Source organism: Phoxinus phoxinus, assembly GCF_949152265.1.
Source record: "Phoxinus phoxinus genome assembly, chromosome: 6".
In the NCBI taxonomy this organism is placed as follows: domain Eukaryota; kingdom Metazoa; phylum Chordata; class Actinopteri; order Cypriniformes; family Leuciscidae; genus Phoxinus; species Phoxinus phoxinus.
In genome coordinates, this window is record NC_136881.1 from 42,430,978 (window position 1) to 42,448,612 (window position 17,635).

The 17,635-nt window shown below is 40.3% G+C and overlaps 1 protein-coding gene across 1 annotated transcript; it reads left to right on the forward strand.

Moving 5' to 3' along the window:
• The first annotated feature begins 8,135 nt into the window (after positions 1 to 8,135).
• Positions 8,136 to 16,784, forward strand: LOC307000279 (obscurin-like). The gene is made up of 12 exons (XM_079615720.1): positions 8,136 to 8,250; positions 8,338 to 8,631; positions 8,732 to 9,046; positions 9,143 to 9,457; positions 9,533 to 9,844; positions 9,965 to 10,279; positions 10,357 to 10,659; positions 12,418 to 12,735; positions 12,812 to 13,087; positions 13,799 to 13,900; positions 14,521 to 14,564; positions 15,978 to 16,784. Exons 1-12 carry the CDS (start codon positions 8,208 to 8,210, stop codon positions 16,242 to 16,244), a joined length of 2,904 nt encoding a protein of 967 aa, XP_079471846.1. The 5' UTR covers positions 8,136 to 8,207; the 3' UTR covers positions 16,245 to 16,784.
• The last annotated feature ends 851 nt before the right edge of the window (positions 16,785 to 17,635 follow it).

The window sequence follows — 17,635 nt, forward strand, 5'->3', positions numbered from 1 at the left end:
AGCATAAAGAAGACTGAACTCAACTCACAATGAAGATCCTCCTCATCTTCTTCACTTTCTCCCTGATCTCAGGTCAGAGCTTTTCTCTTTCATCACTGCAGTAATGATGCTGTTTTCTGTTCATGAGCTTTCTGATCACAGTATCAATCTGATTGACAGGTGCAGTGAGATGCGTCAGTGTCACTGGATATTCTGGAGGAAGTCTTCTGGTTGATTCTGGGAAACTTTGGTTCAGTAACTCTGCTAAATATATGGCCAAATTACCTGAGTGGAGAATAATAATAAATGATATGAAACATGATAAATTGATTAATGAAGGACGATTCACACTGTTTCAAAACAATGAGGGAAACCTCATGATCTCCATCAGAGAACTGAACCAACATGATGCTGGAAGATACGCAATTGATGTCCTTCACAAGTGGCGTATATATATGACTTTGAATGTGCAAGAAGGTCAGTCATTTTAAGAAGTCTTTGTGTGGTAAAACTATTTAAAAGATTTTACATTTATAAAAAAACATATTTTTGTGAATTACAGATTCATGTTGTAACGTGTCAAAGAGAGTGATGGTGAATATTGGAGAAACTGCAAACTTCAGCTGTGAATATTCACACAATCATATTAATGATGACAAGATCATATTAAAAGAAGGAGAAGACTCTATTGAGACGATTTACAGCACCTCGAAGAAGACCGAAAGATTCAGTGTTCATGATGACAGACAGAAAAATATATTCAATGTGAGAATTTCTGCTGTGACTCCAGATGATGGAGGAGTTTATTTATGTGGAGTTTGGATCAACAGACACTCGTACAGTTACTCCATTATTAATACTGTTCATCTATGTATTAAAGGTAAGTGAGGCAAACAGTCATATATGGTACAAAAGTATACAGTCTGTGTTTGTGGCAGATTTTGATTATGTTATTTGTGATTGACTCACCGTCCTGCAGAGTTTAGCTTCAATCCTAATTAAACACACCTGAAGCAGCTAAGCAAGATCTCCAGGATTATTATACATTTTTTGGGTTCTTTCACACTGCAGTTTAGTTTGAAACAGGGCACGGGTCGCATGAAAAATTGGTAATGTGTGTGCTGTCCCAGTGACCCAGAGCACCGGCAGACCAAACCCAAGACTACCTGAAGGGTATTTCATTTTTCAAAGCATTGAACCAATTGCTTCGCAAAAGGATTCACTGTTTCGAAGCGTTCGAAACGCCACACGCTGGTGACTCCTGCTGGTCAAAACAGTGTAAATGCAACAAAAACTCATGCCAAACATGCAGAAAAACAGCTTTTACAAACACATTGCAAATGTCTAATTAAAACGTAAATGTATAAAACTGATCAGAGATCACGTAAGAACCATAAAGACTTCTGGAGGGCGATCTTCTGGAGGCGAGCCAGCAGCCATATCACCCTGTAGCCCAAGACTGGTTGCCCACTGAAGCTAAGCGGGGCTGAGCCTGGTTAGTACCTGGATGGGAGACCTCCTGAGAAAACCAGGTTGCTGCTGGAAGAGGTGTTAGTGTGGCCAGCAGGGGGCGCTCACCCTGTGGTCTGTGTGGGTCCTAATGCCCCAGTGTAGTGACGGGGACACTATACTGACAAAGAGCGCCGTCCTTCGGATGAGACGTTAAACCGAGGTCCTGACTCTCTGTGGTCATTAAAAATTCCAGGACGTCTTTGAAAGAGTAGGGGTGTAACCCTGGTGTCCTGGCCAAATTTGCCCCTTGGCCTCTGTCCATCATGGCCTCCTAATCATCCTCCCATATATACTGATTGGCTTCATCACGGTCTCCTCTCCACCAGTAAGCTGGTGTGTGGTGGGCGTTCTGGCGCAATATGGCTGCCGTCGCATCATCCAGGTGGATGCTGCACATTGGTGGTGGTTGAGGAGATTCCCCCCTTCTATGTAAAGCGCTTTGAGTATCCAGAAAAGCACTATATAAATGTAATGAATTATTATTATTATTATTAATCTCAGTGAATTAGCATGATTCATGGGTTTACAGTAGGGGTGTAACGATTCATTCGTTTTCTCGATGCATCGATTACAAATCCTGACGATGCATATGCATCGATCTTGAAACTTGCATTTTGAATCGTGAATCGTTTATTTCGGTCAATAATCGATTTAAAATGCTAAGAATCAAATTAATTACGATTTTGTAGCGATTCAGTGCTTTAAAATAAAAACATTAAATGACTACATGCGCGAATTAATGGAGACATTGGGTGCCGTCATTTCGCGTCCTCCCAGTCCCAGCTCTAATTCACAGATACTCGCTGCACTCTTTACCATCTTTCACTGGATTTCGCTCGCGCTCGGTCCCACATATAGCTCTCATATACAGATTTTTGAGCAGTCCATGTTTGAGCTCTCCTCAGGACAGCAGACTGGTGTTCACGTGAGCAGATGACAGTTTTCTATCGAACAGTCTTGAGTCAAACCGCTCAAGCCATTGATAAAGTTGGCATGTCATTGCGTGGGCACTATAAAATAATAAGCTTTCATTACGTGGAAACGTCATTATTTTCTTTAAGATAAGATAATGAAGTCTTACGGAAATGGGTCATACCATTGAGATTACCCGTCCTGAGCAAGTAAAGTAAAACCCCTCTTATTCAAGGACGCGCATTTATTACATGGAAAGAGCAAACGCATAATAGGTGTCTAAAATGCATACCCACGATTCCGATGAATCATGAATAATAAATAAAATTTAACTTAATGTCGTTAAACTGAATGTACGAAGGAAATAGCTGAAATAACTACTACAACATTAATAACACAGAAATAAGAGCGCGTGGTTGATCTATCAATCAGATGCGCATTAAAGTTGTGTTCGTACCAGGAACACTTTACGGTTGTGTATCCCTTAAAACTATCCTACACAATAGTTAGCATGATTATTTACATTTCTACAAATGCTAATGTATAGGCTATTGAAATATTTTTTTTTATAGTAATAGATTCATTAAAACTAACATGAACAAAATGTTGTTGCTTTTTTTTATTTGTCCTCACTCTCTGACCCCCCCCCCCCCCCCCCCCCCCCCCCCCCCCCCCCCCCCCCCCCCCCCCCCCCCCCCCCAGCCCCACCACCCGAATGCCGCTGTGTAATTCACACCCTGACTAAGACCCATTGGGGGAAGCATTTAAATAATCCTATGAATGTATATAAAAAATGAAGAATCGAATTTATCGAATCGCATCGAATTTTAATGTGAATCGGCTCGAATCGAATCGTTCTGAATTAGCAAGAATCGTTCTTGAATCGAAAACCTATGAATCGTGAATCGAATCAATTAGCTGTCTACCCAAAGATTCACAGCCCTAGTTTACAGAGATCATCGTTTCAAAACAGTTATGATGTAAAGAAGCCTCGGTTACTGAAACAGTCAAGACTTTGGCAGTTTGAGACACTCTCCGAACCCCTGATTTGAGTCGAAAGATTCATAATGATTTTGAATCTTTATGAAGCAGTGTTTCGAAATCGCCCATCACTACCTGTAGGAGGCACTGGTTGCACTGGAACTGTGGTGTGATTGTGAATGTGAAAGCATATTAGGGCCCTTTCACACCTGCCTTGTTTGGTCCGGAGACGAATTTTGGTCAGACCAAAAGAGGTAGTCTTTTGGCCAGAACACCCACCACACACCGGCTTACTGGTGGAGAGGAGACAGTGATGAGGCCAATCAGTGTATGGGGATGATTAGGAGGCCATGATGGACAGAGGCCACTGGGCAAATTTGGCCAGGATGCCGGGGTTACACCCCTATCTTATTCTAACCGAGGTATTCTATCTTACCTCGTGCAGGTTTGCCCAGAAAACCCCCTCAGACAAGCTAAACAGGACAGAAGCAGGACGGGACACCTGGTCTAAAGAGACTGTGTTTCGTGTGTTTGAGGAACAGACTGTGTTTATTCCAGATCAAAACTACAGAAACGAGCTGAAGGTTCGAAGTCTGTCACGTTCAGTTTTGGTTTCAGTTTAGTTTTCATGGTACGTTTACATGACAACGATGTGCTTAAAATGGAGAAGTTTTCCGTGCACAGACGACACCATAGACAATACGATTCCCATTCACACGAAAACGACTAAAAACGTTGAATTCTGCTGCCAGGCCAGTAGATGGCGATGAAACACTGGAGACTGTTTTTGAAACTTGCACTTTGAAACCTTCAGGCACCCCAAAACGCTGTTGTCGTGTAAATGAACGGCCAAAACGCATAATAAGTGTTTAGTTTATAGTTGGAAACGCTGTCGTGTAAACAGCCCCTTAGGCCCTGTTTACACTAGGGCTTTTTCCGTCTTAAAGCTGCAGTCGGCAGGTCTGGCAGATTGAGTGGACTTAGCCAAAGTCTTGAATGTTTACAACTCTCATGCCCCTCCTCCACTACCACCGAGCACCCGCCCATCAAGTGTGTGCTCGTCAGTGCGTGTGCACCAGATTTTCTGTGGACGTGCGCCCATCTCTTCAGCATCGATCAACACGATGGAGTACTTACCATGTTATCTTTTCCTTGGTTGTTTTGGACCTCCTAGCTCTGGCTGGACAACTACGCTCATTTCGTATCGTTGTCGCCCCGCGCGCCGCGCGCCTCACAAGTGTTCAGTCGACGGACAGCGAGTGGGTCTGTGTACAGGGAAATTACGATGCCGCAGATGTGCTGTTCCTGGCTGTGGACAAACAACATCTTTGAATACGCTGCGAAAGATCCAGTCGTCAGGGAAAAATGGATGCACTTTATTTTTTGCGGACGTCCCAGTCACGGCAGTGTTAATTTAAGCGTTTGTTCTATACATTTGAAGGATGACTGTTTTGAGAACAAATCCCAATATGATGCTGGCTTTGCCAGAAAACTGTTGCTCAAAGATAAGTCCGTGCCGACTATTCTGGGCTCAACAACGACGACGCAAACTGTAAGTAATGTATTTAAAACTTTAAACTACTTTTTAAATACGCTGAATCCGCAAATGTTCTGGCTGGGGGCGTTAATAATTGATGCATAGGCACTGACGTTAGCCAATCATAACAGTGGGCGTTAACACTGAACTCTTAAAGGGGAAACACCCCCAAAACAGACTGTTTGAATCAGAGGATGAGAAACAGGGAAAAGGTCATAAATCAATACATTTTAAAAGTTTTTTGTAAAAAAAAACTATAGTAATACTATAATTGCACCTAAGGGAACATAATAATAAAATAAAAAAACCATGTCATGACCCCTTTAACATCAGTAACTTCAAGCATGTCTCATTACACTACGGGCATGTGGCATTTACAATTGGCACACTGACACTCAAATCTCAAGTTATTTCCCAAAGACTGAATATTTCCTACAATAAAGTAACTTACAAGCTTGACAAAACTAATGAAATATATGACTCAGTTATCAGACATGGAGTTAATTACCCAAATGCAGGTTTAAGTTAACTCATAAAACTGAAACAATAGTATGAACTCTAATATATTGAAATATCGTTGACATTATGACTCTCCCTCTCGTGAATAGCGGGCTAACGCGCTAATCGTGAGGCATAGATGCTAACATGTGCTCAGGCATGCTAACTCATGACACACTATCACTAAACTACAACAAACTCATTTCAATCTGCACAACTCATCAATATAGTAATAACAAAGTTAATAATCAAAACTGAAGTGTTTTAGTTACCTGAAGAAGAAGTACAAAATGTTAAAGAATAATAAAATGAAAGAGAGAGCTTCAGTGATTGCTTCTTTAACACTGTATTGATACTGAATGAAGCAAATCACGGACGCGCAGCACATACCGACGTGCGCGATGACGTCATCACGCTGCTATGCCAAATGAAAATAATTAAATTAATTCCTGCACAGAACACTCTTATTTTGTTTACCTAAAGCACAAGCATTTAAACAATATTAACAACATCAAGAAAATCACATTGACCAATTCTAGAATATATTTGAAGAAATTAACAAACATAAAATTCACTATATCGAGGGGGGGGGGTCGTTGGCGTGTGCACGAACTGTGAGTGACAGTCATATCTCACACCCCCCTGTCCTGACTGGACCAGAAGAACCGGGAGCGGTGGATTTTTGCGAAACAAATAACAGGCTCCAGGTGGAGGTAGAAGCGCCGTTTTTTTTCTAAAACTGTCTGATTTATGTTGTTCTGTCGGAGCATAGCTTCGGTTTCAGTGAATATGATAAAAAAAATATTGCCGACGGCAGCTTTAACACTGTGTTTTACACTGCCGTTGTTTGTGTATAGCGCACACTATGTTTGTTTTGCCTCTTCTGGATTACTTGTTGTATTTTTGTTTAGATTTATACATTAAAGTTAGAAGTGCTGCATATTAGATCTGTTTAGCCCCTCGTCATCTTCCTGCCAGACTAAACTTTACAGTCTCAGTTTAATCTGGATGTGAAGAATTAGCCTTCTTTAGAAAACCCACAGTAAGACCACACGAGACTCAACAGAGACAGATGAAGAGGGACGTGCAGATCTGCAGACGAGGGACTGAAATACACTCGTTACTGTAGCCTTTATTAATAATCAGTCAAAATATAATTAATGAAGCTGCGCATGAAAACTCCCTCAGTGATGTTGGCCAGTAGTGATCAACACATGTTACTAACATCTTAAAATAATTTATTTAATACATATATCATTAATTTTAAATTATAATATTAATATAATTAAGAAAATATTATATAATTAATTGTATTTTAGTGCTTATATTTGTATTTATTTTGGCTCACAACTCTTTATGTATAACCTGTAAGTGTTAAAACTGATATTTGTGTTGGATATAAAAGCACAGTTGGATTTCATGGTAAATTCTCAATATAAAACTAATAAAAACAAAGTAAATAATTAAATAGCCATTAAAACCAGAAACAGAGCAGCTTTATGTTTACAGATATCACGTCAGCTCATCTGATATATTCATGCTAACAATGTAAATTGGACCCGAGTGTCGTCATTTTGAATATTTGTGTAGATATTATTTCATTCACGTGTGTCTTGGTTTCTATTTATTGTGTTTGTGTTTTATTTCCAGATGTCTCCATGGTCATCAGTATGTGTGTGTGTGTGAGTCTGCTGCTGATTGGTGGATTCACTCTGACTGTGTGTAAATTAAGACACAAGAGACGAGGTGACGCTCACACACACACTTCAGTTCGGTCTACTCTACAGTTACCCACAATCCTCTCTGATGAGCTCCTGTACACATCTGTCAGTTTCCAGAAGCATGAAGAGTCTCTCAGTGAAGCTTCAGTCGCTGTCAGTAATGACGAGCTTTACTCTGATTTTACCACGGTCATTTACCACGCAAGACTCAACTAGTTGCTTTATAACAGAGATCACAGATCATCACTTTGTATTATTAATGTAGAGACGTCCTGCTGTCTGTTGAATCATGACACACTTTAAAGTTTCCAGTGCTGCTCATGTTGCTTCTTTCACATGTTTAAAATAGTCCGTCAGCTCAGTTTGTCTGAGGTCGTGATGAAGACCGGAAATAAAACCCGAGTGACACTTTAGAATATACTGACGAGTTTCCACTCCAGATGCAGAGACAGCAGCTTTTCACACACATAATGAATACTTTTCCGTAGCAGTTCAACCAAAGCCATGATGAGAAACATGTAACTTGAGAATCCAGAGCTGTTAATGTTCTCATCTCTCTGAATATCCTGATGCTCTTTGACCAGCTTTAGATTTGTACATATCAGGATTTCATTATTATTTATGTGCTTAAACTTGAACTATAGAATCATATTCATATCCCATTTATATATTAATAAAAAATGCTGTAATGCAATTGTTTCAATTGTTTCCTGTTTATCATCTAAAGTTGTTTTATTTTAAGCCTTAGAATCACAGAAAGTGTATTTCATTGAAGTCCATTCAGTTACTTATTTCTGGACACAACTGTCCACTGTCCAGTTACAGGACAACTGAAGTGGAGATGTATTGAGACAGGAATGCATTTAGCCAGGTTCATTATCCACTAGGTGGCGCTCTTTCAGTGTGATGAATGTAATATTCAGTCAGTGCTGATGGTGGGAGGAGCCAGTAAAGCTGATCATTACTGATAAAGAGCTGAAGAAAGAGGAACTAAAGCACACAGATGTAGAGACAGAGAGATTCACACAGAGAACATTCAGCATAAAGAAGACTGAACTCAACTCACAATGAAGATCCTCCTCATCTTCTTCACTTTCTCCCTGATCTCAGGTCAGAGCTTTTCTCTTTCATCACTGCAGTAATGATGCTGTTTTCTGTTCATGAGCTTTCTGATCACAGTATCAATCTGATTGACAGGTGCAGTGAGATGCGTCAGTGTCACTGGATATTCTGGAGGAAGTCTTCTGGTTGGGTCATGGCAGCTTTGGCACAAAGATACAAATAAATACATGAGAAAGCAACAGAGTACAACAATAATCAATTATAGAAAACATGATCAGTGGATTAATGACGGAAGATTTACTTTATTTTGCAATAAATATGGATACCTCATGATATACATTAGAGATCTGATCACACAAGATGCGGCAACTTACGAGATTGGTGTTTATGGCCAGTGGTCCATTGATATGACTTTGACGGTGAAAGAAGGTCAGTCATTTTAGGATCAGAGTTTTTGTGTAATGGAGTTACTGATCATTCAAAGCTTTTGTGTTGGAAAAATATATTTCTTCATTTATGTGAATTACAGATTCATGTTGTAAAGTGTCAAAGAGAGTGATGGTGAATATTGGAGAAACTGCAACCTTCAGCTGTGAATATTCACAGAATCATATTAATGATGACAAGATCATATTCAAACAAGGAAAATACTCTATTGAGAAGATTAACACATGGAATAAGAAAGAAAGATTCAGCATTTCTGATGAGAAACAGAAAAATCTCTTCAGTGTGAGAATTACTGCTGTGACTCCAGATGATGGAGGAGTTTATTTATGTGGAGTTTGGGACTACAGTCACCCGTACAGTTACTCCATTATTAATACTGTTCATCTATATATTATTAGTAAGTAGAACAAACTCTCAATCCTCTCCAGTATAGAAGTTTTTTTACATTCTGTTTGCTGCAAAACTGATTAGAAGTGATATTTGTGATTGACAGCTAAAGTGGGCGTGTCTAGAGCGACTGGCCACTCAGGAGGTCGTATGATGATCAAGTGTGAACATCCTCAACACAAAACCAAGTCAAAATACTTCTGTAAAGAACCAGGTGGATGTTCGGAGAGGAAGAATCCAGGAGTTCAGGATGAATGGATGGAGAATGGAGATGTTTCTTTATATGACGACACCAGAGCAGGAGTCTTGATGGTGTTTTTTAGAGAGCTGAAAGCTGCAGATGCAGGAACATACAGATGTGGAGTGAATGTGTCTCACTATACTGAGAGCTCCACTGAACTTATGCTGGACGTCACAGACGGTGAGGAACCAAAAATACTTTTAAAGTATAGATACAGTATTTGTTCTGATCTTTATGCAAACTGTTTGTTTATAGGTGCAAAATATCCAAAGACTAAGACTGAATCTGCTCATCTTGGTGAAGAAGTCAACATCTCCTGTCAGATCCCAGAGGAACATAAAGTTCATTTCTGCAAAGATGATGATGATCACATCTGTCAAAACATCAGCACATCTGCAGTGACGGAAACGAGTCCTTCATCTGAGAGAAATGAAGAGAGAGTTTTTAAAGTGAGCATCAGTAATGTGAGCGTGAGAGATGCTGGAGTTTACTGGTGTGGAGCAGAAACCAGAGACACACATTTGACTTCCATCTTCCTGACCACCAAAATTCAGCTCGACCTCTTCAGTGAGTGAATTCAGATATATGATAAACAATGTAGCTATCAAATATTTCTGAAGATTTACAGTGAGATGGATGTTGACTAAATAAGGTGTATTATAAATTAATTAAATATCTGATTGACAGCTAAAGTGGGCGTGTCTAGAGCGACTGGCCACTCAGGAGGTCGTATGATGATCAAGTGTGAACATCCTCAACACAAAACCAAGCCAAAATACTTCTGTAAAGAACCAGATGGATGTTCAGAGAGGAAGAATCCAGGAGTTCAGGATGAATGGATGGAGAATGGAGATGTTTCTTTATATGATGACACCAGAGCAGGAGTCTTGATGGTGTTTTTTAGAGAGCTGAAAGCTGCAGATGCAGGAACATACAGATGTGGAGTGAATGTGTCTCACTATACTGAGAGCTTCACTGAACTTATGCTGGACGTCACAGACGGTGAGGATCCGGATATACTGTATCTTGCGTGTACAAAGTATTGGTTCAGATTTTATGCAATTTCTTTTGGATTACAGATGTAACGTTTGTGACTGAATCTGCTCATCTTGGTGAAGAAGTCAACATCACCTGTCAGATCCCAGAGGAACATAAAGTTCATTTCTGCAAAGAGGATGATGATCACATCTGTCAAAACATCAGCACATCTGCAGTGACAGAAACGAGTCCTTCATCTGAGAGAAATGAAGAGAGAGTGTTTACAGTGAGCATCAGTAATGTGAGCGTGAGAGATGCTGGAGTTTACTGGTGTGGAGCAGAAACCAGAGACACACATTTGACTTTCATCTCCCTGACCACCAAAATTCAGCTCGACCTCTTCAGTGAGTGAATTCAGATGTTTATTGCTGTAATTAACAGTGGCAAGTCAAGATGTTAAACGCAAAGTCACAAAAATTTCATTTAGGTCCTTAGTCACCCAGGGTTTGTTGTTAGGGAAAATTGTGACCCTCTTAGAAGGTATAATACTGTCCACACAGAATGAGATGATACTGAATCCACTTGCTCATTTAAGTCACTAGAAGAAGATGTCAGTATGGACCAGTCGGTGATCTCAAAGCATCCTTGCAACTCCTTGATGCTGTCGGCAGTCCACTGCTTAATGTCCCTCACTATTTTCTCTGACCTCTTCACAACTGGTAGGTATGCTGAAGCTAATAGAATGGCAAGGTGATCAGCAGAGCCAAGAGGGGGCATGGGGACAGCTTTGTATGCTTCTGACACTGATCCATAGCATTTATCCAGTGCCTTTCCTGAGCGGGTTGGACAGTTGATATATTGATAAAAAACATTTAAGAGATCTTTTTAAAATCACCTAAAATAAATTTAGGGGCATCTGGGGAAATAAGTTCAAGTTTATCTATCGTCTTTCTAATACAGTCAATGGCTAAGGGCTCATTAGCTCTAGGATGAATGTAAACTAGAATAAAAAACAGTTGTGGAAATTCCCTTGGTAGATAAATGGGACGCAGGGAAACAGCCAGCAATTCAATGTCAGCATTGCACAATTCTTCCCTAACAACAGTTGTCGTCCACCAGCTCTCATTGACATACAAACAAACACCGCCTCCCAACTGTTTGCCTGTGAGCAAGGGATCTCGATCAAGACGTATGGGAGATCCAAAGCCATCAATATGCTTTGGATATGTTGGAGAGGAGAGAGAAAGTGATCGTGCCAATTCAGTGGATGGGGATTATTAGGAGGCCATGATTGATAATGGCCAATGGAGGGAATTTGGCCAGGACACCGGGGTTACACCCCTACTCTTTACGAGAAGTGCCATGGGATTTTTATTGAACACAGAGAGTCGGGACCTCGGTTTAACGTCTCATCCAAAGGACGGTACTTGTTTCAGTATAGTGTCCCCGTCACTTTAATGGGGCATTAGGACCCACACAGACCACAGGGTGAGCACCCCCTGCTGGCCTCAGTAACACCTGCTTGACTTTGCAGATATCGCTCATCTAATCGACTGTCTGCGATCTCGCATTTCAAGCCGGAACATTCCAAACTCAGTCTTGCAGTAGAACGAGTTATAAGCTCCACTAGCTCTTCGTATTCAACATCTTGCTGTATGGACCAGTAAAGAGATATTTTATAAATATCTGTCTGTACTTACACCACACTTTCTATATAGTCAACGAGTCCTCATTTACTACGGAAGAAGCCGCCGGGCAGGCTTCCACTTCTGGCATACAGACAGCAGAGCTTGCAGGGGAAGTGAAGGGAACTTTCTTACGCTCCTCAAACAGGTCCGTGTGAGATCCCCACGGCTGCAGCCTATGCGCTGCCTCGGCAATCACAGGGCTGGACGCCTCTGGCCTTCTAGTCTCTAATCTCTTGGTGCGTGGATGCCCTGGCTCCACTTCAGGCCACGAGCCTGTCTCTGAGCCTGTCGACCACTCGGCTCCACCTTGGCTTCTCGCTCCCTCGGCTCCACCTAGGACCATCGTTCTTACCTCAACTGCTCATCACAGAGGCTCCGCCTTGGCCTCCAGGCATTTGCAGTTTATATGTGCTTTATGGTATTGATAATTCAGTATCATTTGTGTTAAATTAACACATATTTGTTTGTTTGCAGTGGCTCCAGCAGTGAGACGTGAAGGAGAATCTGCTGAGATCTTCTGCCCTTTTGATTCAATCTATAAATCAAAGTCAAAGTCTCTCTGTAAGGGGAAGTGCTCCACTAGAGATAGAAATACTCTCAATGAGACTGTGAGAGAAGAGAAAGAGACCAAGACTGACCGACTGACTCTGAATGATGACGTCACTGCAAGTGTCTTCACTGGGACCATCACTGGACTGACAGCAGAGGATGCTGGGAAATACTGGTGTGCAGTGACATTAGAGAGAGACGTGAATTATCTTTACACTCATCTGATCGTCATCATGAACGAGGGTGAGGAAGGTTTATGCATCTGAATACGTGAATATTTGGCTGTGGATTGATATTCTTATATTTCTAATATTTCCAGAGCTGAACTTGACTAAGTATGAAGGAGACGACATGTCAATCCAGTGCAAACATCATGATGAACATCAGAAATGCTTCTGCAAAGCACATGAACCCTCCATGTGTGTGAAGGATGGAGTTTCATTGGAGACGATCAGAGATGATCGATTCTCTTTCAGTGATGAAGCTTCTTCTGGAGTCTTTACTGTAAACATCACTGATCTGAGAGAAGAGGATTCTGGGATATACTGGTGTGGATCTCACATCATCACTAAAGTAAATCTTGAAGTCAAGAAGAGTAAGCATTCCCTTTATTTCCTAAGTTGATTGACATTGTTATGCTGCTAATTATAATTGATTTGTGTTTTTTAAACTAATGCCATAAACAACAAGTTTTGGTAAAAGCAATATTCTGGGTTCAATGCAAGTTAAGTGCTGTAACATTACAATTAAAATATAAAATCATAAGCTTCACATTTGTGCATTTAAACCCTCCAAACATTATTATAGTCTTGTCGTGACCTCAACCTCAAAGAAAATCAGGGACGAGTCAAAATGATTTAATCAGGTCTATGCCAGAAATTATGATCAACATCAAAACTTGAAATGGGGCTCAACCTGAACTACACTGTTTCTATTTTAAGGTGATTATTAGCATCAGTGATGGTCATGATCTCACAAACACTGGAAGATTTTGAGATTGAATGTAGAGATTAAAGGGTTGAACAAGAGGTTGGTGGTTTGTGATCTCCTCGGGTTAAAAGCAGAAGTGAGAGAACTGAACAGCCACAAATAGATTTTAGGAAACTCACAGATGCAAATGATATTACATTATTCCAAAAAACTAAAGCTAAACTACTTATTGTGTGTGTGTGTGTGTGTGTGTGTGTGTGTGTGTGTGTGTGTGTGTGTGTGTGTGTGTGTGTGTGTGTGTGTGTGTGTGAGAAAAATGGTGGTTTAGAGATTGATTCTTAGAGATTAAACTGTTCACCGTCTACTTGTTCTCCAGATATTTCCGACAGAATCATCATCTCTTGCGTTTGTGTGTCTTTACTGCTGATCGGAGCGTCAGTCCTGTTATTATACAAATTAAGATACATCAAGACACGAGGTAAGGATCGCACACACACAAACACACACATGATTTAATGGTCGGCTGGCCTTGTGTGACCTGCTACTGTTTTACATTCTCCCTGCGATTGTGAATTCAAATGACATCAGCAGTCTAAGCCAGTCATCTGAGTACATGAAAAAGGATCTGTGACTTTCTAGATGACTTTTTTACTCCAATACTGCACATTTTGAGACACCCAGGTCCAAATTGACAAGAACAACTCATATTTTGTTTCCTAAAGCCATATCGTTTTATCTTATGTTGATTTTTTTTTAAAGATTCTTATATTCAGTCATTTTCATTAACTCAGTAACGTGAACTGAATTAACTGAGCTGAATAATAATAACACTTGTGTTCTCTTTTAAGCTGCTGCGTGGGTGAATTGAGTTTGTTTCATAACTGACTCAACATTACAATTGTTATTGAATCAGAATTTAACTAAATTCAGCTGAATAGTGACACTATTGTCTGTTCAGAGCTGCTTTACAGATGAAATTGTATATTTTCATAACTGAAGAACACTGTTTTTGCCCTGTCTATTATTGTAAAGCTTCTTTGAAACAGTCTGAATTGCATAAAGCGCTTTATAAATAAGGATTTTACTCTTATTCCACAGATCAGCACCCTTCCACAGACGGGACAGAGATGAGCAGCGGAAAGGTGAGGGGCGTTTAGTTTCATGTAGTGACCCCGCATTCAGATGTTCAAGGGTGAAAATAAATGGAAAATCGTGATATGCCATAAGCAAATATTGTTTTTAAGCAAAAAGTCACAATGAAACAGAAGAAGTGACGAATATTTTCTTCCATATTGCAATCATCCGAGTGAAATGATTTTTAAAAAAATGGGGGGTTGAGATTTGGTTCTGTCTGTCGTTGCTGATTGGATGTTGAGATGTGGGCGTGGCACTCAGAAACGGAGGTGAAACTGAATGCACTGCCAAAAAATTAAATATGAATCATATGCATGAATGAATCAATAATATGCATTGTGCAGAAGAAGACTGGCTTTTTTGATTTAGATAGTTTGTGGATCGTTAAGTAGAGCTCACAGCGGGTGATCGGTCAGAATCACGCAAGATTTCTTCATCAGAAGTATTTATTGAATTTACAACTGCATGATTGAATATGTACATTGATGTGTGGTTCTGAAACAGATAAAATAAATAAAAACAATAACAATTAGTTGAATGCAAATGAATGATTATCATGCAACAAACCTCTATTTGTATTAACTGTATCCTTTTCTAATAATATAGCGGGAATAAAATACAATATTTGAACATGGCCGAAACTGTCATTAAAATAATGAAAAAAGCTGTTCTGTGGGTCTAAACAGCTCCAATCATAACAATGAGAAAGGATAAACCATTCGCAATACAATGGCTCCCTCTGCTGGTCGCATAAATAACTACACCAGGCCGCACCGAGAGGTGTCACGTGACAACTAGCGTACATGCGGTAGGTGCGTGCACTGTAGCCAATTAACTGGAATGAAGGCGAATATCACTGCGATAACTCACCAACTATGCGCAGAGGTGCTTAACTGGTATTCTACAATGTGTAACCAAAGAATAATACCCGAGTGGCAACCTATACATCGATAGAAAGAAGCATCACAACACGAGGCCTAGCCGGGCAGGAAAAGCTTGAGCTTAGTAGAAAACACTACCAATCTAGCTTTAGCAATGACAATAAAAGAACAACGAAATACCGAATTTTTACTTGTAAAGACGCACACAAAAATAGGACAGTTGTACCAAGGCGCGCAGTCAGCGTACACTACTGGCTAAAACTCTCGGACAGAATGCTACCAGCGTGCAGCGAGCCTGAGTCGACTTGTGATTGGCTAAGAGTCCAGGTGAAGCAAGGCGTCTTCCAGTAGGAGAGAGAAAGTCACAGTAAAGTGTCTGATGCTTGGCGACCACAAGGGGGCCTTTTTTACATGCATTTAGAAAATAGATGTGGTGAAAGTTTATTATACTTATGTTAGTGAACTCGGAAAACCCCTCTCTCTGTGAACCTGCCTGTTGTTTGCTGAACTGAATCTAGTTGTTCTCTCTCGTGTTTTCAGGCGCCTCCAGCTGTGTGTGACTATGAGAATATCAGAGACGTCAGACAGCGCTTGGGGACTGGGGAAGACGTGATATATTCCAACGCTAAATTTTCCACAGACTCTTCTGATCCCACGCTATACTCCACAGTCCAGTTACCCACAATCCCCTCTGATGGGCTCCTGTACGCCTCTGTCCGTTTCCAGAAGCATGAAGAGTCTCTCACTGACACTAAAGTCACGTTCAATAACGAGGAGATTTACACCACGGTCAGTCACCGCATGTGACTCAACTACTGAGATTATCACTGTGATGTATTGCTCTTTTCTTAATCTGGTCATTATTACAGTGACATTTTAATGTGTACAGTGACTCCCAAAATAATGTTTGCACTTAAGACTCACACTTAAAACGGTAAACTGTGAATGCCACTTACAGATGTATTTTCATTATGAATTTTTCTCACTGCAACTGTTTATTTATATTTTCTAATTACACTGTTCATTGTTGTTAGATGCCATATCAGTTATGAGACTGAGATATTAAAGCATGCTGAATGAATCATGCTCCTTGTTCTTATCATGTCTGTGCATTTTATATTATGTATCAACTGTGTGTGTGTGTGTGTGTGTGTGTGTGTGTGTGTGTGTGTGTGTGTGTGTGTGTGTGTGTGTGTGTGTGTGTGTGTGTGTGTGTGTGTGTGTGTGTGTGGAATAACCTTTAACTAGTCAGTGTTTGACTACTGGTTATTTAGTTTTTATACTGCACTTGTTCTGTTTGAGATCGCCCCCTTCTGTTTAAACATTAAACATGTTGTTTCAATCTCCAGTTTTCTGGTTTGGCAATTATTTATTAGGTAAGGTTCAGTGAACAGTGGCATCATGAATTAAGAAAAAAACAGACTGATTTCAAGCCACATTTGGATACAATCGTCAGTGTTGTTCTGCTCTTCAGTCTATACATACAGTATATACATACAGTGATGTGAATAAGTTTAGACACCCATGCTAAAGTTGCCTAAAAAGAGGAATAAAAAAAATCATCTTTTGGAAATTGATCTTAAAGCCTTAATTAAAAAAATGAGGGAAAATCCAACATTTAAGGTTTTTCTTTGTGAATGAATAATGTATCGTAAATAAATAAATGTTCTTCCTGTGAACACAGAGTGCATAAGTCAGTACACCCCTATGTTAAATTCCCATAGAGGCGGCAGATTTATATTTTTAAAGGCCAGTTATTTCATGGATCCAGGACACTATAATCCTGATAAAGTTCCCTTGGCCTCTGGAATTAAAATAGCCGCACATCATCACACACTCTTCACCATACCTAGAGATTGGCATCATCACACACTCTTCACCATACCTAGAGATTGGCATCATCACACACTCTTCACCATACCTAGAGATTGGCATCATCACACACTCTTCACCATACCTAGAGATTGGCATCATCACACACTCTTCACCATACCTAGAGATTGGCATCATCACACAATTTTCACCAGAGATTGGCATCATCACACACTCTTCACCAGAGATTGGCATCATCACACACTCTTCACCAGAGATTGGCATCATCACACACTCTTCACCATACTTAGAGATTGGCATCATCACACACTCTTCACCATACTTAGAGATTGGCATCATCACACACTCTTCACCAGAGATTGGCA